This window comes from Xyrauchen texanus, chromosome 12 (genome assembly GCF_025860055.1).
Source record: "Xyrauchen texanus isolate HMW12.3.18 chromosome 12, RBS_HiC_50CHRs, whole genome shotgun sequence".
NCBI classification, from domain to species: domain Eukaryota; kingdom Metazoa; phylum Chordata; class Actinopteri; order Cypriniformes; family Catostomidae; genus Xyrauchen; species Xyrauchen texanus.
This window is the reverse complement of record NC_068287.1, coordinates 4347778-4374202: the sequence shown is the minus strand read 5'-3', so window position 1 is coordinate 4374202 and position 26425 is coordinate 4347778. Positions and strand designations below refer to the sequence as shown.

At 42.9% G+C, this 26425-nt stretch overlaps 1 protein-coding gene across 1 annotated transcript in view; it reads right to left on the bottom strand.

The window, feature by feature from the left end:
- Positions 1–26425, bottom strand: part of LOC127652892 (BAH and coiled-coil domain-containing protein 1) — a 147899-nt gene that overhangs the window by 69728 nt on the left and 51746 nt on the right. The window contains exon 3 of the mRNA XM_052139329.1: positions 18866–19048. Coding sequence (XP_051995289.1) covers positions 18866–19048 — 183 coding nt within the window. The remainder of the gene's footprint in view (positions 1–18865; positions 19049–26425) is intronic.

Here is a 26425-nt window from a genome sequence, read left to right as displayed (position 1 = left end):
GAACCGAGTATTTGGTTGTAATGTTAATGTAGCTACATCAAGTTAACCCGATTAACTGATCCAAATATTCATAATCGATTATAACTAGTTGTGATTGATTATTAATATTTCATAGAGCTGATTCGCTACACAAAGAATGGTGTGAAAAGGGAAAAACATCCAGTATGCGGCAGTCCTGTGGGCGAAAATGCCTTGTTGATGCTAGAGGTCAGAGGAGAATGGGCCGACTGATTCAAGCTGATAGAAGAGCAACTTTGCCTGAAATAACCACTCGTTACAACCGAGGTATGCAGCAAAGCATTTGTGAAGCCACAACACGCACAACCTTGAGGCGGATGGGCTACAACAGCAGAAGACCCCACCGGGTACCACTCATCTCCACTACAAATAGGAAAAAGAGGCTACAATTTGCAAGAGCTCACCAAAATTGGACAGTTGAAGACTGGAAAAATGTTGCCTGGTCTGATGAGTCTCGATTTCTGTTGAGACATTCAGATGGTAGAGTCAGAATTTGGCGTAAACAGAATGAGAACATGGATCCATCATGCCTTGTTACCACTGTGCAGTCTGGTGGTGGTGGTGTAATGGTGTGGGGGATGTTTTCTTGGCACACTTTAGGCCCCTTAGTGCCAATTGGGCATCGTTTAAATGCCACGGCCTACCTGAGCATTGTTTCTGACCATGTCCATCCCTTTATGGCCACCATGTACCCATCCTCTGATGGCTACTTCCAGCAGGATAATGCACCATGTCACAAAGCTCGAATCATTTCAAATTGGTTTCTTGAACATGACAATGAGTTCACTGTACTAAAATGGCTCCACAGTCACCAGATCTCAACCCAATAGAGCATTTTTGGGATGTGGTGGGACAAGAGCTTCGTGCCCTGGATGTGCATCCCACAAATCTCCATCAACTGCAAGATGCTATCCTATCAATATGGGCCAACATTTCTAAAGAATGCTTTCAGCACCTTGTTGAATCAATGCCACGTAGAATTAAGGCAGTTCTGAAGGCGAAAGGGGGTCAAACACAGTATTAGTATGGTGTTCCTAATAATCCTTTAGGTGAGTGTATATTTGTAATTTAAGTCGCAAATATATCAAATAATGCATTTGTAAATAAATGTATGATAAAATCTCTTACAAAAAATCTAGAGTTCTGACAAACTTGCTGCAAAAGTTTGCCAGATGTTTGCAGCTCTTCACCTGTTGCAAAACTTTGGCAACAATGAAGAGTTTGCCGCAAAGCTCATTGGCATGGGAAAATACTGAGTGACAAATTTGCAGCAAGTTTGCCAGAACTCTTCATTTTTGTAAGGGTGTACATGTGTCATTTATTTCTGCATATATAAAACCTTAATATTTAAATCATATCAATGCATTTGTTCTGCCTATTTAATGAATTATTAGGGGCCAAGCACTGAAGGTGCTGTGAAAATAGGTATGCATCATCAACTTCATGTCCTGAGGATCCATGAGCAGTTTAAAGACAGCGCCACCTATAGTTTAAAAGATAACCCACATTTGTGTGCTGACTCTAAACTCCAAAGGTTTGCCGGAGATACACCACTACCAGCGAAGAGCTGCAAACTTCTAGCAAACATGTCAAAAGTTAATTTGCATGTGAAAATAACGAGCAGCAAGTTTAGATTTTTTGTAACTGAAGTTCAAAAGAAAATTGTCTGTTTACCATGGTTTTCATGCTACATGCTATGAACGCTTAGCATGCTACTCAGTAAACATGCTAACTGTAGGATATTCTATCTTTTAAGGCTATTTTATCACAATGCTATCCATAGGAAACATTAGCTTAGCATGCTAATCTGTTAGCATGCAATCCAATTCTTTTGTGTGCTCACTCTAAACTTGTCATGTCTTTTTGGCAGTGTTGAGATTATTATTATTATTATTTTAAATTAGTCTACAAAAGTAATCAAATATACTCAAATACTCTTTAGTTCCCAATCACTCTGTAGTTTGTTAAACTGCTTCACTCATGTGCCTCATATCAGGTATGCCTATCATCATTCTTTTGTCTGTATTCTTCCCATTAACAGTCTTTTATACACCCATCGTTGCAGTATTAGTGTCATCATAAATTACAATAACAGAGTATAACAGGGACATATTATGGCTGTGTATAGCATGTTAGTGCATTAGCACCATGAAACCTTTATAGTCGAGTGACTTCTTTTACTGATCTCATGTCAATTCTACACATAGAATGAGGCGTAAAGTCATTGATAACACATTTTAATGTCACATTAGCAGTGTTGGGGAGTAACAGAATACATCTAACAGGATTATGTATTTAAAATACAAAATATAAGTAACTGTATTCCACTACAGTTACAATTTAAATAATTGGTAATTAGAATACAATTACAATAAAAAATATTTTGATTACCAAAGAGATTACTGCATTTTATTGTCATTTGTTTCATTTAATATTTAGTCCTTTCAGATGGAAAACATTTATACATATAAATGATGCGATCCAGAGTGCATTTGAACTTTCTTATGATGTGTTACATTCATACGAGCAGACAGAGAAGTAAGTAACTATAGTATCTCTAGCTGAAAGAGCAAGAAACGAATAGCGGTTCTTATGTATTAAAGAAACTGTTTATCAAACCTTAATTAACACAGTTCCAGCTGAAGAATATACACATCCCTCCAATCACATGGAAGCTTGGTTTGCTATAGATGCACAGAAGAACGTGATAATTGCATAAACTATTTTGTTCCTCTCACTGCCTGTCAGCATTAATAAGTGCATTATTTTATCCAAGTTCATTTAAGAATAGAATAAAAAATAAGGCTCCCTTTGAAAAACACATTACTGCTGTGGGTTTTTAAAAAGGGAGTGATAGAATGTTTCCATTATGCAAATTCGGCTTTGGCTAGTTTCTCGGGTGTCTTTGTGTTTGTAAGCGTGACACTTGGCAGCATAATCCCGTTTCACAGTGTAGTCTGTCTGCGCCCGATAGTGTCGGGCTGCTCACCGCTAAGCAGCGGTCTCTCAGGACAGGTGAGCGGGCACCGCCGGGCATCACGCTGCACATTCAGCTGTTAATCTGGACAGGACAGGACAAGGGAAGGTGCTGTGCCAGCAACCAAGATGAGGCAGGTTTACTGTCTAGTGCTGACATTAACGCCGCTAAAACTGTTGTGCTCTCAGCAACAGCAGCTGTCTGTGAGTGATTGACAGCAGCCCACTCATAACATGCACAGCCGTTATTATCTGTGCAGCACGATAATGCAGCTCATAGCAGGATATTCACAGGCATAAGAACCTCAGGCTTTCCTCCCAATCAGCAAAAAAGATGCTTAAAAGCTCAGAGCCGGTGAAATTTACTTCAATAACTTTCATGCAATGCTGCCATAGAACGATACCATGAACGTCTTTGAGGGACAATCCACCTGGAGCAACATGGGATTCAATTCCTTGCTCAAGGGCAGAATGGTGATACCTTATAGCTGGGATAGAAGCAGCAATCATCTGGTTACCACCAATACACCACACCACCCCCTTAGGTCATGGATCTGAACATGCAACCTTCTGAGATCTGGAGTCAGATGTGCTACCACATCATAGTATAGTTTACAGTATCTGTCATTAGTGACTTTGTGTTATTTTTGCATGTAAAAGTGCCTTTTTCTCTCTGGCACATTTTATCTGAGAGCGCTAAATCTCGCTTGCTCTTGATATAAATGTATATCCACATGCAAAGATGGTCAAAATAAAACTGATGCACTAGTTCTATTTCTGGCTGCCTAAATGGTTTCTTTCTTGGTAACGCCATCAAGCTTTCTTACCTGCCCCTATAAAGAGAAGCAATCATACTAAAAATCACCTTTATTTACGGTGCAATTATATCTAGTATATAAATGTGTATACTGTATATTGGGTTATATATTTTGTAATAGACTAGCAAAATCAAGAATATTGTGATACATAATTAATTCTAATAGATCTACTATCACACAAATCATGGCTAGTATTAAAAGTGACTGATAGCTCTTTGATATCATCTGCTGGTGTAATCCTTAAACTGCAAAAGCAGGAACTGAGTTTAGACTTTGCGGCGATAATAGGCATGCTTCTCAGACATCTTAGTGCAAAGACCCATTTCGATCTCAAGACAATCGCAGGTCGATCTCATTAACAGGTCAAAAGGGAAAAGGATATAAACTACACAAATAACAATACTCTTAAAGATCATGTTTTATTTCCTTATTCGTCTCCCCGCGCACGGACTTCTGAAACGCAGGATGGCAGGTGAAAACCTGTGATCTGTTAAGTTTGGTAAATAATTAAAAATAAATCAATTTCTGAAAATGTAAGCACTGTTTTCTTTATTTGTTTCTTTGTACTTATTTTATTACTGTTGTTTCATTGTCCTGAATAATTACTTCAGAACTTAAAACAATGTTTACCTAAAATAATTTAGTATTAGTTTTGGTATCGAGAATTGTCAAATGACACTACTGACTTGTTGGTATCTTGACAACAATACATGGTAGATCTTACTGTAATAGCATTAAGAAAATCTCATGGCACAGAAGTGTGAGCACCCTTGGTGTAAGCACTCCCACACACGGGCACTAGGGTGCATCAAAAAACACAATTCTTGAATTTTGATATGGCTGGGTGCTAAAAGTGTTCCAATATATGTAGAAACATCACATGCAAAATGTTTTTCCAGTACATGATGATTTAGGGGTGCCACCGCACATCTGTTTTTTTCACATCTGTGCACATGGTCGCCATGGAGATCTGATGTAAACAATACTACAGCTCAAGAAAACTGAGGTGATCTTTCTGTTTGAGGTATGTATTATTACATATTACTATAATATCTGGAATTGTGTCTTTGTATACTTATTTATCATAAGTCATATTTATAGGTATTTGGTGCTCATTACATCTAGCTAAAGTTACCTAGGAACAGTTTTCTAACCACAGTTAGCTGTCTATGTTAGCTAAGCTATTAAGCTTAACATCAACAATATTCTAGAGTGGACAATGTCATATTCAGAGTATAGATGTCTCATGTTTATTGAGAGTAGCATTGTAGTTGTTACAGTAAATTAACATTTTAAATACATGTATATTTGCAAGCGCAGCTAGCTACTCTGGTAGTGATGTAACGGTAAGTTATGATGAAGTTAGACTTTGTACAGCTAAAATATGAGGCTTATGCAAGAATGGTTTATCATAATTGAGTGATATTAAGTATAGTAAGATATGATTTTAAACACTTTCCTTGAGCTTGTATCCTTTTCATTTGCAGGCACTGCACAACACAACCCACCCCAGGATCCAGCTCTCCTAAGATGCTGCCTTCACCAACTGGTCCCTGCCAGAGTAGCAGTCGCAGCCTGGTCTTTGGTCTGGGCCCCAGCATCACCAGTGAGGATGGCATCATCCCAATGGTGAGCGACAAGCGTGCGTGCCACAAGGTGGTAGACTTAGTCAATGCTAACAACAAGCTGCGGAAAATCTCCCAGGCCAAGCGCTCCAGTGAGACTACAGCGAAACAATTGGAGACAATGGAGTGCAGACTTGATGCCACATTTCCGCTGTGGCCTCCAAATGTTGAAAAGCTGATTGATAACCCAGAAGACCTAGCTTTCTTGGCCAGCATGAAGACTGACAGAGTGGCCACATTTGGTGTATTGGACAAAAAGCTGCAGCTCAAGGTGAAGCGGCGAGAGGAGCGTCAAGCTGCCGCAGCAGCCAGGCAGTCCCGCTGTGAAAAGGAGCTGGAGGAGATGACTGCAATGTCCAGCTTGGAGTCGGAGAGTGATGGGGAGTCAGAGTAGGATACTAACACAGTCTATCAACCATCTGAGTGCGAACCATCCCACAAGCATAAGAAGACTGGAACAAACGTCTTCATTCCACATGACATCCTTAGCCGACCAAGTGTCGTGTCACTGGCTACAAGGTTGAAGATGTCACCAATGCAACAGGCTGCCTTCACGCGTGGCCTTGTTGCAGAGTCAGGCGGTGAATGTACACATCTCTCTGCATCTTACGCAACAGCTGACCGAGCAAGACGCCAAGTGCTGGAGACAATCAGTGAGGAACAGCACAAGCAGTGGACACCACCTCCATTGTGCACCCTACATTGGGACAGCAAGTTAACTCCGATGCTCAGCAATGTGCGCCAGTTGGAGGAGCGTCTTACAGTAGTGGTTGGAGATGCAGAGAGGCTGAAACTGCTTGGTGTCCCGGCGTATAAGAAGCAGACCAATGAAGCATGTGGAGTGATCATTGCCCGGTTGGCATGCAAGTTGCTGCAGGACTGGTGCTGCGCTGACCAGGTTGTCAACATGGCATTTGACACCACTGCGTCAAACACCGGCCATCTCACAGCTGCCTGCATTGCCATACAGCTCTCACTGGGCCGACCACTGCTTTGGTCTGGGTGCCGGCACCACATTGGTGAGGTCCTCCTGAACCAGGTTTTCACAGACCTGAAGGTGGAGTCATCACGCTCGCCAGAGGTTACCTTGTTCACACGTGCGTTCAAAAAAAAGTGAGGTCAATATACGTGCAATGAACGTGGTCAATGACTGTGCTGAGCGTGGCGTCAAGCTCACATCCGACTTTGTCGCAGTGGCAAGGAAGGAGCAGTACCTGCAGAATGTGCTGCAGGCAGTTGAACATGACCGCAACCAACAGCCTAACCTTCGCCGCTGCAAACGCAAGCTAATCCCTGAATAGGACCGTTACTCTTGGGTGGCGGGTGGGGAGACATATCTGGGGGGAGACGCACTGGCTAGGTTCAGAGTTCAGGTTCAATTTCCTCTCTCTGTCTCCCTGGTGATGTTGCTCAGTGGAGCAGAATCTGGCACAGACTGAGCAATTAAGTTTGAAGTTTAGTTAGTGTCAGCTCTTACCATTAGGCCCTGTTAGTTGCCAGTGAGTTAGCCACTAGAGAGGGTTTGTTCTTTTAAGTGTGTCAGTATCGCCCCTTGTGTTTAACAATAAAGTCATTAAACTTTATATGTGTGTCCGTCATCCATCACTGCTGCACAAAAAACAGGGTAAGGCCACGTGAACGTCCCATTGACCTCCATTCATTTTGTCTATAGGACAAATTAATGGAAAATCTTGAAAGTTGAATTCTGAGAAATGCCCAAGTTGCCCAAAGGGCAAACAAACAACTTTTACTTTGATGACCCTATAGAACATGTTACTGTATAAAAGTTCACTGTACTCAACATTTCCAGGTCATCCTTTTGGCAATTAGACTAAAAATTGCAAATTTTTCAAACTTTCGCAAAAGTTCATGTGTTAGGTGGCACCCCTAAATCTCAATGGAATTCCTCAAAACTTTGCAAAAGTCATTTTTATGTTAATTGGAACAAAATGCAATGCCAGCCAAATTGATATTTTGAAATTAAAATTTCCCATTCAAATTTGATGCACCCTAACGGGCACTTGTGCTGGCACGAAAATTGAGCTGGCATGAAAATTACTCTTAGAATTAGCGTTGTCATGACAATTGGATAAGACGAGGCGCACAATCATTGATTGTAGCGCCGCACCTAGCGTGGTCACAAAAATAGAGCCCATAGGCTGCAACTATTTTTAAAATACAGCTTAAATAAAATGGCAACTGAATATAATATTATGAAAACAGAACACAATGGCCTAAAAATGGCTCGCAAACTAAGTTCGAGAAAACATGCACATCTTTACCCTACAATGTATTACAATATCTCAATTTCTGTACTAATGTATACCCTTACAAAAATCAAGAGTTCTGGAAGCTTTCTGCAAACTTGCTGCCAATTTGCCACAAATTCATCACTCATTTTCACATGCAAATGAGTTTGCGGCAAACTCTTCATTGTCACCAATGGTTTGCTGCTGGTTCACCACTTCCGGTGAAGAGCTGCAAACTTCTTGCAAACATTTGCAACGAAACAGATGCTCATTTGCATGTGAAAATAATGAGTGGCAATTTTGCTGCAAGTTTGTCAGAACTTCAGCAATTCAAATGCCAATATGTGATTTTAGGTATCTAAAAAAGTCACACATTGTGCATGCACAACTAAGAAATGCAAATGTAAATGTAAGTAAGCTCAAAATGTTTCCCCAATGTGCTTTCATAATCTTCAGAGTGATTGTTTTGCTGTTGTGCTCATTGTCTATCTGGTCCAGTTTTTGGCATATTTTCTTTAAAGGTCAAACACCTGTGAAAAAATGTTGCAAAATATTCCGTTCATTATACATATTGCATCAATCTCAAGGAGAAATGTCCACTAGCACTAAACGTGAGTTAAATTTTCTAAAAGTTTTGGTTTGGTTTGGTTTTTAAGGTTAATGCTATATAGAGTTCTCTTACGAGAGGTTCTCTCGTATTGCGTAAGCTAGCTTACGCTACGGGAAAGATTCATCTTTTCTGAGATATTGAAGCCAAAAAATTATCCTTAATTTTTGTATCCATTGTCAACGCAGTGCGGCAGCTGCAGACCTTGAGCGGGCTAGCTAGCGAGCTCATAGGTTGCTCTGCGGCAACTGCTGCAGCCTATAGACGAGCTTGGGCGAACTCGCATCCAATGAGAGGCGTCCGCGCTCACTGCAACAAAGCCCGCCAAAATGGGCGTGACGAGAGTGCATATAAGCGTAGTTCAGTAGGCTGGAACCCTGATTTTCATCTCTTCAGCGAAGCTCTTCGCATCTCTGAACTGGAAGCCGCGTCGCCGTTCGAGGGGCATCAAGCAAGCATGGACAGCGCTCGAAGAAGCCGGCCGTCTTCGCCACCTTCAGCCGTCCTGCGAGCTACGCCATCCGGCGACGTATCCTTTTAAAGCAAGCTAGTTCTTATGAACTTCACAAAAGAGTACGAGCGTCTTTTAAAGATGCCTCGCTCCACTTGCGCCTCATGCCGCGCCCCTCTCAGCACCGGAGACCGCCACGTCATCTGCGCTCTCTGCCTGGGACTGGGGCATGCAGAGCTCCCCTCGCTGAAGGCGGATGCGATCTCTGCGAGGAGCTTCGATGTCGACCCTGCGGGCTCGACTCGAGCGCTCAGGACCGAGCCGCCGCGCCGCCTTCCATTCAGCTGCGCAGTAAAAAGCGCCGCTCTCAAAGGCTGCCGGAACCAGTGGTAGAAGCGATTGCCTCGCCGGAGCCCCTCCCTCGAGCATCGCCTTCACCCTCCACCTTCACGCTGAACGCACTACGCGCCGCTCTCTCTGTCCGGTCTCTTCGGTTCCGCGGTGAGTGGCATTGTTGACCGTTTCTCGAAGCCCAAGCCATGAATCTCTTTCTACCTCGTCGCGCTAGCTCCTCTGCAGGCCGCCCACGTGACCAGCCTCCTGCACGAGCCTCTTCACAGCGCCCAGCTCAACAAGCCAGACTTCTCAGCGTCGACAGGGCGGCCGCCCTCGATCAGCGCTCAGACAGCCGCCTCCTGCGGGCCTCGGCCTAAGATTGTACTGAAACCTGAGCAACCGAAGTCCTCCTAGCGTTGTTGAGAAAACGACGGCTCAGTCCCGCCACGGCTGGACCACCGTCAAAGCTTCGCCCCTGTCAGTCCCCTTCTTTCAGGCTACTGCAGTGGTGGATTCAGCAGCCAACAAGCCGGTGATACTACCCGTTTGCTCTGCACTCAAACGCCGTTTTCACGGCGACCCAAAGAAATCTTGTAAAGAGTAAACATGCCTTATGTGTAGAAATTGTGCCCACAATCCAGTGCTCACCCCTACACACAAGCATTACACATCCCGTGTCCCTATCAGAGCACACTCACATAAGCGGTTACGACCCGCTCGAGTGTTAGAGTTAATAAACGCGCCCACGAGCCCGTGCGCGCTCCCTCCTCTGCCCGCTCTGTCACACGGCCAGCTGTATGTAAGTCCCGTACGCCCCCTGTCAGTCCCCTTCTCTCAGGCTACTGCAGTGGTGGATTCAGCAGCCAACAAGCCGGTGATATTACCCGCTTGCCTGCACTCAAACGCCGTTTCCACGGCGACCCAAAATAAAGCCTTATGTGTAGAAAATGTGCCCACGATTCAGTGCTCACCCCTACACACAAGCATTACACGTCCCGTGTCCCTATCAGAGCACACTCACATAAAGCAGTTACGACCCGCTCGAGTGTTAGAGTCAATAAACGCACCCACGAATCCGTGCGCGCGCCCATTCTCTGGCCGCTCTGTCACACGACCAGCCTTATGTGTAGAAAATGTGCCCACAACCTAGTGTTCAGCTCTACACACAAGCATTACACGTTCCGTGTCCCCATCAGAGCACACTCAAAAGCGGTTACGAACCACTCGAGTGTTAGAGTCAATAAATGCGCTCACGAATACGTGCGCGCGCCCATTCTCTGCCCGCTCTGTCACACGGCCAGCAAACACTTCTCTGTATGTAAGTCCCATGCCCGTGGCTATGCTTGCGCATCACTTAACAGACGTGACTCTTTCCCCATTCACCTCAATCGGGAAGTCACTCACAGGACAGCCTGTCCATGCTGTCTGCGAGCAGTCCAGCATAAGCACAGTAAGCGCGCTCACACATTCTGTTCAGCGCGCTGTGTGCGGCAATCAGAGCGATTTGCCCATTCACCCTCTAACATTACGCTTCAAAGCGTGGGAAGATATTCCAGGGATATCCGAATGGGTGTTAAGCACAATAAAACAGGGCTATTTGCTACAGTTCGGTCGCCGTCCTCCTTGCTTCAGAGCACGGCTCGAAACTACTTTGAACACGGAAGCAGCGTGCATACTTCGTTCAGAAATAGCAAACCTTCTGTGCAAAAGGGCCATAGAGAGAGTGCCGCCTCCCCTGAGCGAGTCGGGGTTTTACAGCCGTTATTTTCTTGTCCCCAAGAAAGACGGTGGCCTCAGACCAATATTAGATCTCAGGGTTTTGAACAAAGCGCTTGCAAAAAGACCGTTCAAAATGCTTACAACCAGCAAACTCCTCGTGCATGTGCGCCAGGGGGACTGGTTTATTTCTCTCGATCTGAAAAATACATACTTTCAGATTCAGATAAATCCCGTCACAGGCCATTCTTGAGATTCGCCTCGACGGCCAGGTTTATCAATACACCGTCCTTCCGTTCAGCCTGTCCTTAGCACCCCGTACTTTCACGAAGTGCATGGACGCTGGCGCTCGCACACCCTGCGGAGTCAGGGTTTGCGAATTCTGAACTATTTGGACGATTGGCTGATTTTGGCACAATCACATACGGAGCTTCTGTCTCACAGGACAGTTCTCCTCAGTCATCTGAACAGTTTGGGCCTTGCAGTCAATTGGACCAAGAGCTCACTACAGCCCAGTCAGGCAATTTCCTTCCTTGGAATAGAACTAGACTCAGTGGCAATGACGGCTCGCTTATCTACACAGCGCGCGCGCCGTGTGCAGCGACTAGCCACGTCATTTCAGATGAACAGCCTCACACCTCTGAAGAAATTTCAGAGAGTGCTAGGCTACATGGCCTCAGCCACAGCAGTACTTCAGCTGGGTTTAATGCACATGCGCCCGCTTCAGCATTGGCTAAACACCCGCGCGTCTCGCCGGGCTTGGGCCACAGGCCGCCAGCCGATCAAGGTGACTCAGACCTGTATTTCAGCTCTGCAGCCCTGTACAGTGGCCGAATGGTATCAGCGGGGAGTGACAATGGGAGCTGTATCTCGCCGAAAAGTCATCTCGACAGACGCGTCCAACACGGGTTGGGGCGCGGTCTGCGAGGGCTCTCCGGTTTTCGGCCTATGGTCAGTTCAGGAAAAGCTCCTTCACATAAATTGTCTGGAAATGATAGCGGTCGAGTACGCGCTCGTGCGCTTTCTCCCGGTCATTCAGGGTCACCACATCCTGGTCCGTTCGGACAACAGATCTGCGGTATCCTACCTAAACCGTCAGGGCGGTGTCAGATCCAGGAACCTCTTCCATCTGACGAAACGCATACTGAGTTGGTCCCAGTGCCACCTGCGCTCGCTGAGGGCGACGCACGTGCCAGGCCACCTGAACGACGGCCCGGACAGACTGTCCAGAGACAATATTCCCCCAGGGGAATGGTCCCTGCACGCTCAAACAGTCCAGACGTTATGACACCTATTCGGCAGAGCGGAGATAGACCTCTTTGCGTCCAAAGAGAACTCTCACTGCCCAATATTTTTCTCGAAAAGCGAGGACGCGCTGGCCCAGGACTGGCCCAGACGCCCGCTTTACGCCTTCCCACCCGTCTCGCTATTGCCACAGGTAATGCAGAGGATCAGGGAAACGCGTCACTCGGTGCTCCTCATAGCCCCGCGTTGGGAGAATCAGACATGGTTCCCGGAGCTTACGCAGCTGTCACTGACAGCGCCGTGGCCCATCCCAGTGAGAGCAGATTTCCTCTCTCAAGCTCGCGGCACAATTTGGCATCCCCACCCAGACGCTGGGCGCTGCATGCGTGGGTGATCAACGACTACCCGTCGCTCTGCCAGAAGGAGTAATAAACACCATCATACACGCTAGAGCCCCTTCCACGAGAAGACTCTATGCGTCAAAATGGTCTGTGTTCTCAAAATGGTGCACCGACCGAGACCTGGACCCGCGGACATGTGGGGTGTCGTCGCTGCTCGTATTTCTACAAGAGCTGCTGGATAAGGGCAGATCCCCATCCACGCTCAAAGTGTATGTGGCGGCCGTTGCGGCGTTCGCTGAACCCCTGCATGGCCAGTCATGGGGTAAAAACAAGCTGGTCATCCGCTTCCTCAGAGGAGCTAGAAGGATGAACCCCCCCGCACCCCCCATCGGTTCCTATCTGGGATCTTTCTATAGTTCTCGAAACTATGAAAGCCCCCCCTTTCGAACCACTTCAATCCGTGGATTTGAAATACCTTTCACTCAAAACCGTTTTTCCGACTGCCCTGTCATCAGTCAAACGTGTGGGAGACCTTCACGCGCTGTCTGTCAGCGCTGCGTGTCTTGAGTTTGGACCAAGTGACTCCAAGGTCATTTTAAAGCCTAGACACGGCTATGTTCCCAAGGTGATCGGTACTCCTTTCAGAGCACAGGTCATTTCCCTATCGGCGCTGCCAGCATCCGTTAGCGAACGCGACGCCAATCTCCTTTGCCCGGTCAGAGCACTGAGATTGTATACTGCGCGCTCCGCCGCTTTCAGACGCTCTGAGCAGCTTTTCGTTTCGTTCGAGGGCGCACCAAAGGTCTCGCCGCCTCGAAACAGACACTATCTAGATGGATAGTGGACGCTATTGCTGCTTCATACGCGTCAAAAGACCTGCCATGCCCGTTGGGCATTAGGGCTCACTCCACTAGAGGCATGGCATCCTCGTGGGCATGGTCCAGCGGGATTTCCATTCACGACATATGTGTGGCAGCGGGATGGACTTCCCCTCCACCTTTGTCAGATTTTACAATATGGAAGTGCCCGCTCTGCAGGCAAAACTACTAGCGGTTTAATACGCTACAGCTCCCCTGGTGAGCTGCACTGATGGGACACATTCCACACAGACCGGCACCGCCGCTCTGTCGTTCCCTTCCCACTATGTGCTTATGTATTACACAATCAATGACCCGCATTCTTGCCAGCCAAATATTATTTCCCCACTCATAAGGGCTCCCACGGGTCCCCCTTAATTCCCTGGGGCTCATACAGTGGATGCTTGGCGCGCACGGCGTTGACAATGGGTTCCCGTGAGCGTAAGCTAGCTTACGCAATACGAGAGAACCTCTCGTGAAGAGAACGTATCGGTTACCTAACGTAACCTCGGTTCTCTCTAGATGAGGGAACGAGTATTGCGTAGCCGGCCGTGCTTCGCGCCACGCAGCGACTTTTCGCTTCAGTCAATGAAAACCAGGGTTCCAGCCTACGAACTACGCTTATATGCACTCTAGTCACGCCCATTTTGGCGGGCTTTGTTGCAGTGAGCGCGCGGACGCCTCTCATTGGATGCGAGTTCACCCAAGCTCGTCTATAGGCTGCAGCAGTTGCCGCAGAGCAACCTATGAGCTCGCTAGCTAGCCCGCTCAAGGTCTGCAGCTGCCGCACTGCGTTGACAATGGATACAAAAATTAAGGATAATTTTTTGCCTTCAATATCTCAGAAAAGATGAATCTTTCCCGTAGCGTAAGCTAGCTTACGCAATACTCGTTCCCTCATCTAGAGAGAACCGAGGTTACGTTAGGTAACCGATACGTTTTAAATCAACAATACCGACCTCCCTACCCTAAACCTTAAACTTAAACCTAACCGATAGTGTCATAATAGCAAATGTGAGATGAAAATACAATTGCTAAAGCAATTATGTCATTTTGTGGTGCATCTATGACACTTTTGGCTCAAGTGTCAACTTGCATACTATATTCAGGACTCGAAACTGAATAAAAGTCATTGCTGTTGTAACACCTCTAGTTTTTGTTTCACCAGGAAAATGCTGTGTTAGCCACATAAAAATGATTTAGCAAAAATGTACATAATGTTATTATGTGAGAATAACCCAAGCTATTTTATTGCTTCTTGCATGCAGAGAAAGTGTGGATTCACCCCATTACCTCACGCTAAGTGGGCAGATTGTAGAGTTAATTCCCTAAAATCCAGCTTCTGTTACCGGGGCATTTTTTACGAGGAAAGCAGTGAACTTCAGCAAATGGTAATGTTACACAATTTGTCCATTCCCACTAATCCTATCTCTCAATCTTCCTGTTCACATGAACAGCCCATCGTTCTCCCAGTGTCTGCTCATGACAGCTCTTACAAGCGTGCATCTGTAAACAGCCCTGAGTAAATTGTTTAAGAAGAGACAGAGAGGGCCAGATAAAGCTGCCTGTCGAGACTGCTAATTGAAAAGAAGTGACAGGGCAATGCTGAAAAACCAGAGGGAAGAGAGTAGCAAGAAAAGAAGATGGAAGGAGGTGAATAGTACTCGTCAGGACGGCTAATTGAAAGGAAGTGATGGAGCCTGGACGAGGAGGAGGGGACAACCTGCATTCTTCAGCGAGAGTAAAGACATGCTTGGATGGAGAGAGATGACCATAAAAAGACAGAGAAAGAGGGGGAATGAGGGAGCAGGAGAGGAGAGTATGGCAGCCTCTGTGTTTGGCACCGTTAAAGCTGTAATTTGGACCCAGACCAGCTGGCAGTGGGCCTGGTGGGCTTTCCTTGTTTTCCTGTATTTCAATTCACCACTTTCACAAAAAAAAAAATTGTTTTTTAAATAGCTGGTGTTTATGGGCTGAATTGATCAGAATGTATGGTGGTGATTTCATAAACTCTTACTGCATTATAAGATCATGCATTAGCAGACTATTAAAATTGTAGTCAATGCCATTTTGGAGCTTCACTAATATAGAAATTACTTTCTGGATCTGCTTGTATTAAAAATATGTGGAAGGGGTTTTTATTCTGTCAACCATCCTGGGTATAAAGTACTTGCGTAATTATAAGTACAGATGTATGAAGGGTCGGGTCTACTTATGTACAGGTAAACATGGAACAGATACTATACTAGGGATTGGGGAAAATTCTATATTTTTTGGGAAAAAGAGATTGAGCACCATTCAGAGAAAGTGTATGAAGATGAAACATACTTCTAGCATTAGATCAACAAACACTCTATTTCTATTCGACCAAAATTCAAACTCAGAATGAGCTAAGAATATCATTATCCAAAACACTCAAGTCCAGACGAAGAAACATGAGGGTTAAAGGTCAGAATTTTTACACAGTTTTGATGCACAAATAATTAATAATTAACAATATTTTGGTATCGTGACCTCAGCTACCAGGCTAATGCTAGCAGCTAATAATAGTAGACTAACTGGTTAGACAGCAAGCAGTGCTGGGTGTTATCTGATTACAAAGTATTAGTTACTGTAATCTAATTACTTTTATGTCCAAGTGTAACAAATTACATTTTAAATTCTGTAATCCGATGAAAGTTACTGACTTTTTAAATTTTTTAGAAAGTAATTAGTAATTGGTAGTGGATTAATCTTTTGAGAAACTTTTCAAGAAACATATAATTTTATTATTTATAGCTTTGGTTATACTGTATAATATACATAAAATACCAAACAAGACATTCATTTTCATATTTAGATATTTAGATAGACAACATACATCATAAAAGATTTTATTGTTTTTGTAATCAGGCACCATAGAGTACCCATTAAAAGTTCACTCAGCCAATGGGAACGCTTTAGGGTACAAGGGAGATGGGATTCTGTGAGCGTAGGATATCTTGCATCCGTTATGAAATGGGATGGAATTTGAACTGGGAATTCTGGGATATTGAGGCACAGGGAATTTCATGAAATCTCAAAGTGCTCTTGCGTATACACTTGCTGTTGGCGGGAGACCCATCCCATAGGGTGCAGGGAATAGGCTGGGTAATTGTGCTTTTCATTTTGAATGCTTGATATTTTATGCAAACTGAAGAAAAGACCATTTGCAATTATCTTAAAGAGGAGAGAACAGAATGCTGCTGATGGCAAGCCAGGATTCATTCATTTCAGCGTTATGCACAATTAAACTGCAATAGCGATAATAGCCAGCTATAATTATCCCACTCATAATCAGCCTTATTGCTTAGTAATGTAACCATTATCATTATACTTTTTAAAACTGTTCAGCTTCTTTGGGAAAATTATCGATGTGCCAAGCCCATTCACTGGCCAAAGGAACAGACCACAAGCCATCATCTCTTCAAGATATGGAAGGTACAGTAGTCCCCTTGCTCCAAAACGTTTTGTGGTGGCGATTTTATGCTGAACATTTTTGGGTAGTCATCTCTTGCCTACCCAGTGAGTAGATCCTCTCCTAGACGAATCCACAGACAGCACACCCATGGACCATCTGATGCATATTGGCCATAAAAATTACAGGAATTTTCTCTAAATTGTGATCTGACTACCCAAACTGATGCAATTTTCAGGGAGTACAGAGGTACAATCCTTGGAATTTATTGATTTACATGATTATACACAACGGTTTACAAATACTCCAATCATGAAATGTGCACCTCTTTGAAGAAAATAGCTTTGTTCATCATGTAGTTGTTATTGTATAGTTATTTATTTCTCTGGCTTTTCCCAGGCCTGGAAATCCCAAATGTACCTGATATTTGCAGGTTTGCCTTGACAATGGGAACACTGAACATCAAAATGAAACAGTGGATAGTAGTTGTGCACATAGATCAGGTGTTCTCTTCCTTTCTAAGAAGGCAGACCTTGGCCAGAATTAGCTGAAAAGTGAACCAGACTTATTTTGATAGTTAAAAGTCTAGCTCTACAAGACTAATCCTCTCCAATCACCCCCTATATGTGTAATCTTACATCTTTTAACAGCATGCCAAAAGCAGGACTTGAAGAAAAGAGTGAAAATAGACTTGAGTATAGTGATAACTGGCATGGAGATAGTGCGGCTCTCAGAGATGCTGAGTTTCCAGATTATACCAACAACACACAGATGAGCTCCTAATGCTTCATGACTGTTTGGCACATTTGGACGAGGCCCGGAGGGGACTTATGTGTGAATACATGCCAAGTGGGCATCAGGCATGCCTGGGCATCTCCTACTCTTGTCGTCCCTCTTGATATTCCCTCTTTCTGCAGATTTACAGTGATCTGGAGCCAGCTCTGGAAGAGGACAGCTGTTGGTTTGGTAGAATGGGGGTCGGGCGTGGCTTAGTGTCGGGCCAAGCTCATATAAGGCGGGGGTGGGAAAAGCCACACTGGCTTTTACATGACAGCTGAGACCACTGTTGACCTTTAAACTTTTTTCTTCCTTGAATATTTTCTGTGTGTCTGTGTTGAGCAGCATATGTGTGTGTTGTGCTCAACATTTTTTGTTGATGCACATAACAGACCACAAGATTCCTTGCCTGAATTTTTGCCCACTTTGTGACTGTGTAAAACCACTGTGGCAGCGCCGTTCACAGAGCGGGAAAAAGAGAGAACTGCTTTAACTTGATGGAAGCACAAATAATTAGATCAGTGCTATTTAAATCTGGTTCTGGACGGCTACAGTCCTGCAGGGCGCTTCTCAATTGGAAGGCAGCAGCCTAGTTAGGCTGTGTCCTTCCTAGGCCAGTCCTTCTGAGGCTGTAGGCTAGGTTCCTCCTCAGCATTCCAGAGCTAGATTGAGATGGTCAAGTAAGTGCACATTTGCAAGGAATTGTGGTTGTTTCAAGGCTGTGAAGGGTGCACTTGATGCATTCTCTCAAATATGGTGAAATAAGGCTGTGATACGAGGCTGCCTTCCAAAGGACCTCAAAAATTGAGAAGACCTTCGACGGTGCTTGATGACATGCCAGCTGAGATGTCTAGGCTGCAGCCTTCCGATTGTACTATCTGTCTGTCCAAATAGTAAATAACACATTGTGTACTCGAATATTCGAAGGAAGGACAACAAATACGTTGGGTAAAATACATGCCGCGACACACATCACTTGTCTTTCAAAGCATGTATGCGGACAACATTGAGGCCAGTTGTGATCCGATTAAGATGTATACATGCTGGATGAAGCTGAGCTACAACCGCATTATCTAGTCTGTTAGTCCGACTTCACAAAAATAAGAATGGTAAACTTTCAGTCAAACTAAAGGGTTTAAAATACATTTAAAGACAAAGTATTGTTATAATCCAACTGAAATCAAAATTGCAAGTGCATGTAAACTAAGGTTTTGTAAAATAGCACCCTTGCAACTCGTGTTTACAATATACTGATTCACAACATAGGGAACTAGATGAGGCATTGCCAATGTCTTTAGGATTACTTGAAAATCACAGGCACAAAACTTTGTTGAGTGGATTTGAAAAAAACTGATATAGATAGACATATTCAGACAGTAAGATAATCAGGTGAGTGGCACTGTGCCGTCTTACCTTCATGTGAGTGAGGGAACCAGATCTGTGAGGAACTGGAGTGCGGACCCCCACGATAAGGAGGAGAGGAAGGAGAGGTTGGAGGTCTGGAGGGGTGTGGCGGGTGCGATGGAGGAGAACCTAGACTGCTGGCCAGGAACGTCCCCATGAACGAGGCTGACGAGTTGCCCATCAGTCCACTGCCTGTGTGGAGAGAGGAAGGAGGAGGGAGTGGTTAGATGAGTGGACCTGAACGGGAGCGCTGGATTGTGGTGTGACGGTGGGAATGCCTGAGCACCAGGATCCATCCACTTTTATATTTTTATTGAAAGACCGAACTTCCTAAAAACATCCTACTCTCAATACGCCCTTGACTTAGTTTAAAAGCTTGTTCAGAGTGTTATTGGGTAATCTTGCATAGCCTATTATTTAACTATCAGTCTTGCCGACGTAGACAGGAGGACAACATATAAAAAGCAGTTTGGGGTGTTTAAAATCTAAGGGTAAATCTGTTTTTAAGACAAAAAAGTGTTCAAGACTGAATATCTCTCAAAAATCTCTCAAAAATACGATACCATAAACTTCATAAACCTGGAAAATAGTTATTATTTCTTCCTTGGGAGTGCACATTGTAGCCTGGGAACTTACAAACACTATTTTCCCGATGGGCCGATAAAAATCTGTGCACCTTGACTCCTGGAAATTGCGCAAAGCCAGCTAACCAAATTTGAGCTTGCTATTTTGAGAAACATCTTACCACTTTTGTCCACAATATAGGAGGCTGAGACTTGTTATTGGGTACATTTTGAAATAACAAATTTCAAACTGACTGACCTGTACCCTCAGAGCATGTCTGGTCAGCTCAGAGATCAGCTGGTAATGTCTGCCAGATCCATTCATTGTCTACAATCAAGAGTGGACGCCATCCATCCAACACACATATGTAATAAAGTTTAGCCCTAGGACAATACAGTCTGAGCTGGGATCCATCAAGCAAGCACTGGACAGATATCTTATCTCACAGATGAATGCATGCTCTTCTCTATCTCTGCTTCTCTTCTGTGAATTCCATTCCCAATTTTCGTCCCTATTCTCTATTCACAGCCTCAATCTTGCCCTATACTCTGTTCTCTTTCTCTGGACCCCTCTGATGTGGTACCTACTTTGTGCAAGAATGAAACTGGTGGATGGTGGAACATTCCAGTGGTACCACTCTACACATCAAAGCTCTGTTCTACAACCTAGTGACTTTGCCACCAACACACACAGCTTCCTTCTAAGGCAGCATTGTAACTATTATGAAATCTCATAAATGACCACTTCGAAAATCTCTACATGGGCAGCAATTCGCACACCACATAAATAAGTCTCCTCCCGTGAGACTCAACTCGCAATTCATTTCAACAGAATTTGAAAGGTTGTTAGCTAAATTTGTTATACTCTAACAAGCATACAAAAACACAGCATGTGCAAATATTGGGTGAAATAATAGATTTTTAATTACATTGAACAATTGTTTTATCAACACTTTTCAATACTGAATGAAATATTTCGGTAGAGTGTTATGTTAGTATGTTGCTAAGTTAATAGTTTGATAATCTAATAAGCATAAAACAAATATTACAAACACTGGGAAATATAGTACATTTTTAATTACACTGAACTATTTTTATCAATACTTTTCACTATTTAAGGAAATATATTGATTTCAGTAGTTTGATGTTAACATGTTGTTATGTAACCAGTCCTGCTCGAACCTCTCCAAGCGGGACTCGACTGGCGTCATCTGGCATGGGAGGTGGGCGGGCATGCTAACGAGGAGGCTAAAGGCTAGTCGCTAGTGCGCGTCTTGAGGCCAGGGGAGTGAGGTTTGCACATACCGCACAGCTATCACGTACCAGCTGGCTCGCGTTACAATTAAAGTGTTTAATTTTTATTAATATTATTTTTATTGATATTATTAATATTATAATATATTGATTTGTGATAATATTTTGCTAGGCCAACATTATGATATTCCAATAACCATAAAATACATAGAACAAAATAATACATTTTTAAATACTAAATTCTGTTAATGTTTTTTAGTACTGAATGAAATAAAAGTATGTATAATCTGTATTTCTCTCTCCTCAACCAACATTTTGGATATATCTTGCCAACTAGCTCATCGCCATGCATTCTGGCACTGCCTTCTCTATAAAGGGACACATGCAATGCAGGCAAAAATGAGTTATCTTAAGAGGCAGCACAATTAAGATGCCTACCTTTTGGAACAATCTTCAAGTCAAGAGCACACCAATGATGCCTTAGCAGTGCTGGCAATGTTTGCAGCTCTACTAGGTTGTGGAACACAACACACAAACCCGAATTGCAGCATCTGTATGACGCTCTCCAGAACTCCTCTGTGTTTAGTGCTGTGAACCCAGAGAATGAGCAAAAATAGTTTCTCAACCACTAATTTGGAGAGAACATTGGCATGACGAGATATTCACAATCTTGAACTAAAAAAGCTAACAGTTTTTTCAGCTTTGAATGGTTTAACATGCCGTAGTAAATCAACGTTTTAACTTTTGACCCCCACATCTTGACTCTGACATCATAAATCCTAGTCTTGGCCTCTTCATTGTAATTAAGGAAGATTGACATTGACTACCAAAAAAACCAGCAAGTCTTTTTTCTGCTGTCACCGTGACCCTCTTTGCCTTAGAGCTGATAGATAAATGCTGTTAGGATTTTAACTCTTGCATTTGCCTGTACTTAGCTAGACAAAGATGAGTAATTGACCAGTCAAAGCAACACTACTATAACTGACAGCTGATGGACTATTATTCATTATGGGGTGACAGAGAAAGACACATTAATTAAGCATGGTTTTAATTGTGCCCCCAATTTGCTGATGGCAGGTCTGATGAAGAATTCTACAATCCTGCACATTCATCTCTTTAAGCTGCAGTATTGGATACATATTCATAAGTGGGAACGGCAGACATACATGTCCTACATAGACAAATACCGGACACTGTGTAGGAGCAAATTTCCTACAAAAAAACGTATATCGTTTGTCATAGGAATGGGGCAAGGCCACGAAGATTAGGTTTCCTTAGTCTCAGACTCAGACAGGGCTCCAGGCTGCGACTAAACGGACGTTTTAGACCATTTATCCCGTCTCTGTAACTAAATTGGGATATAGGTCGCACTGGTGCAACAACAAAGTTGGCCGACTCTTTCTGATTATGCTCAGCAGTCTTCTGTTGCGTATGAGAAACCACAAACCGTAGATGCTCCAAAACCAAAAAACATTTGAATTCGGCACTGAATTCTCTGCTACAAATTGTGAAAAAATATTTTGTATAGTTTCTAAATGTGTTAAGGCCAGTGGTTCTTAACTGGTTTTGCTTTAGGGTCAAGATTTTTCACTGGACATCAAGTGGTGACCCTACAACCAAAAACTGAACCTGTAGATGACTCAACAAGCCAAAAACGGATCCTGTAGGTGACCCAACTAGCACATTTTCTTTCATATTGCATACATTTTTTAGTGCAGTGGCTCTCAACTGGTTTTGCTTCGGGACCCAGATTTTACAATGGAAATCATGTTGCATAGTTTGTTCATGGTTTTCAAAAATAAGGGCATACATCAAGTGACATATTTTTGTTGTTGACATCAGAGAGCAGAGCAGATCATTAATGCGAGCTGGTTCCGTTACACTCGTGCAAAAGCTTTAATCGCACCATGCAAATATCACAGTACAGATGAGAAGCTTTTAGCTGAATGCAAAATTGTAATTAAATTAGCCTTGGCAGTCCTAAATGGGCAATCGATTGGACGGTTGCCCTAAAAATCTACAATGGGAGAACCATGGCATTCTCCTTGCTGTCAGCGACCCAGTCCGAATAGACCTGCGACCCACCAGTTGAGAAACACTGTGTATATTAAGTGTATTGTTCATGGCTTTCAAGTATAAGGGCATGTATCTAGTGACATTAATTTTGTTGTTGATGTTTAAAACAAAAGACACAGGAAGTTTTCTCTCACAAAATGTATTTATAAGAGCCTATTATATTTATTACATTGTCCATTTACTAATACCAAACATTGTTCAAACAGAACTTATTACATAAATGGAACACTTTGTCCATAATTTGTCCATAAGCCTTCAAGGTACAGACTTTAAAGCCCTTTATGTACTTAACACTTGCAAGTGTTTCCATGATGGCTCATACCATTAATCGCACTTCGGAAATATCATGTTGCAGATGAGAATCATATTCAGCGTGTATAAAGTGCCTTGAAGATTATCAATAAGTTTGCCTCTAAAATATTTAAATGGAAGAAAAACCCTGCCATTGTTATTTCCCTGCAGTCCATGCCCCAATCCTAACAAACCTGTGACCCACATTTGTGTCGCAACCAACCATTGAGAAACGCTGGTTTAGGCTACTGTTTTTCATACCAAAAATTCCATAGTTTGTTTTAAAGAAGCCATAATAACATCTAACATGCACATCTAAAATAGCAGGTCTTGTATGCCTTCAGAAATTCCAGAATATTTTAATTTACCCCTATGTGAATTCAGCTAATTTTCTGTATACAACTCAAAATCACTGCAGTACTATCAAATATACATTTCAATTTGACACAATATGCGGACCCCTATATATTAGGTTGCCTTAACTACTAGGTACTTAACCATGTGATACAATGTACTCATACTGTATTATGTACATACATATTGTTGCATTGTAATTACATTTAAAGTACCTGCATTTCATTACATTATTAGTTACACTGTTAAATTTACCCCTAACCCAACCCAACCCTTACCCAAAACCTAACTCTAACCCCTAATCCTAACCCTACTCTTACTCCTAAATCTACACATAACTCAACCTCAGTGGCAGCAAATTTGGGCTTTTTGGAGAACAACAGTTACACAGTAAATACCTAGTCTTATATGCATTTAATGTTAGTTAAGGAAACTTAATATAGAGGGTGACCCAATGTGCAATATAATTTATAACTGAAGATTTTTGTAAAAAAATATACAAAATAAATAAATAATAATTTTATAGGACAACATTCAAAAGTCTGAAAAGGCCTGGCTGACTAGTATTTCCTAGAGTAAACCATCATTTAGTTGTGAAACATTGTAAATACATGACTGAAATAGTCAGGGCCAAATGACATAGCTTAATGAATAAAAACAACAGTTGCTTCTCTCGAAAAGACACACCTGTGCCTAACTATAATGGAAAAACAAAACAATATGATCAGACTTACTAAAATGTTCATGTATGCCTCATCTCAACAATACAAGTCTGAGATCATGTTTTACTTGCATACACCCAAACACCAAAAACGAAACAGTCTAGGCTCCATACACATGGACAGCACTAGTTTAACAGAAAACAGATGCCTGCCTCCATTGCATGCCATTGATGCAACAGAGTAAAACATGGCCACATTGCTGACAGGGCCAATCAAGTGTGATCACAGAACTACAAAAGACAAAAACAAAAACAGGGTGGGATACGCACCCAGGATGTGAAGGGAAATGGAAGTGGCCTCCATAAGGAGGAGGAGGAGGAGTATTGTAATTACAAACTGCGGACAGCCGCCCACACTGGCGATACCAAGACATGGAACAGATAAGAGACCACAGACTGAACTAAGATCTTGCCTTAAAACTGAAAATAATAAAGAGACAGAGAGCTATTGTTTAAATGTTGTTTCATTAATCAGTACGGACAAGCCGTGGGTGGAACTAGAACTAAGTTTGTCTTACTCTCTCACCCCCACATTCAAAAATAAAGCTGATGCCAGTCTGGAACAGCCCTGGTTTTAATGTCTCAACTTTTAACATGTCTTCGTAATGCAGACATCCTCTTTAAGCTACTGTGCTGATTGGTAGAGGTGTAAATACACACACAGCCAGGGCCAGCTGCCAACCAAAGCGGGCACTGAAGTGGATCTGGGTTCCAGGGTATGAGAACACAGACCAGATCCTGGCCACTGTTTATTTATCAGGTCATTAAAAGAAGACGGGAATTGGGTCGGCTAAGCCAACGCTCATAACTTGGTGTTTTCTCTGACCTGACTCTGTTTACAGCTTTACTAAAGGATCTTAGGTCATGCCAGTCCGGATCTTCCACGCACGCTTAAGAAAATCGGGTCATGTGCATCCTAATCGGCGACGATCCCTGACAGCGATGGAGAGTAATCCTATTAGAGAATTTAAAAAGAGGGGTTGTGCTGCCTACATCAACACACACACACACACACAAACACACACGTCCTTGAATCAATGAGATCCACACATATACCCACACCTAGGTTCTGGCACATCCTGTTTAGGAATAGAAATCATAAGGAATGTTTTGATTGAGGTTTTGATAGGAACTACACACTGTCTAATGAACAACCAGTCACTAAGTACACTGATTTAAGGCTACATCCACAATAATCCGGATACATTTGAAAACAGCGTTTTCTTTTTTTAAATGCTCTCTCTCCACACTGCCGTTTTAAAGTGTTTTCCAAAAGCTGCTCATCCACACTGAAACATATGAAAACTCTTAAATCCCTATACTGCACATTAGGGCTGAAACGATTAGCCGATGTTATCAACAACATCGACATTAAAAAATTGTCGCCAACAAATGTAGTTTTCGAATAGGCGTTTGATCTCATTTAACGTAACATGGGATCACATTAAACTGTAATGATGACGTGTGAGAGCAGCACTGCAGCTCACGTCTGACTGAGGAGAGGAAGAATTACACAGATCACAGTCCAGATGCACTCTAAACTTTACAAACAGCTTCATGTGATGTAGATCGCAAAGTATGATGGAATTATACAAAAATACCAAATAAGTAAATACAGAAGCACCGTCGTTGTGGAATATGTGGCGCAGGAGCTCTTTAAAGGAAATTGTTACATCTCTAACGCAGTTATATTTAACGCGTTATAGCTTTAATAAAGTTCAAATAATACAGAAGCAGATCATGTAAATAACTACAAACTGGCATTTCTCTGTGTGTCAGCGCCTCTTCTATGAGTTGCGCGAATGTCCCGATATAAGGGGGAGAGACTGAAACTGCATCCAGCTGATGCACACTCTGTCGTGGGGATGCTCATCCCTCGAGCACACATATATCTCAACTGTTATATACTATAACATGATGGCTCGTGACTTACTGAATCATAATATATGTCACTGTGCATTTCTTATCGTGTAGAAAATTGGCAATACACAGCTTTATTAGTAAGGGAGTTTTTTTTTTTTTTTGGGCTTGTTTTCCAATATAAATATCTAAAAATCCTTTAAAACAATGTATATTTACTTTAAGACCTATACTGCAGAATAAAAAAATATTATTTGAGAATGTTGAAAATAATGTAAAATATACAAATATTTTAAAATATTTAAAAATCATTTAAAAAAGATGCATTTACCTGAGAAGCAGTTTATAAGATATGTAGACTTGCTTTTTGAGAATAAATCTTGAATATAAGTATATTTTGTTTTACTGCACCCGCAGAAGTATAACCAAGTGAAAATTACACTTATATAC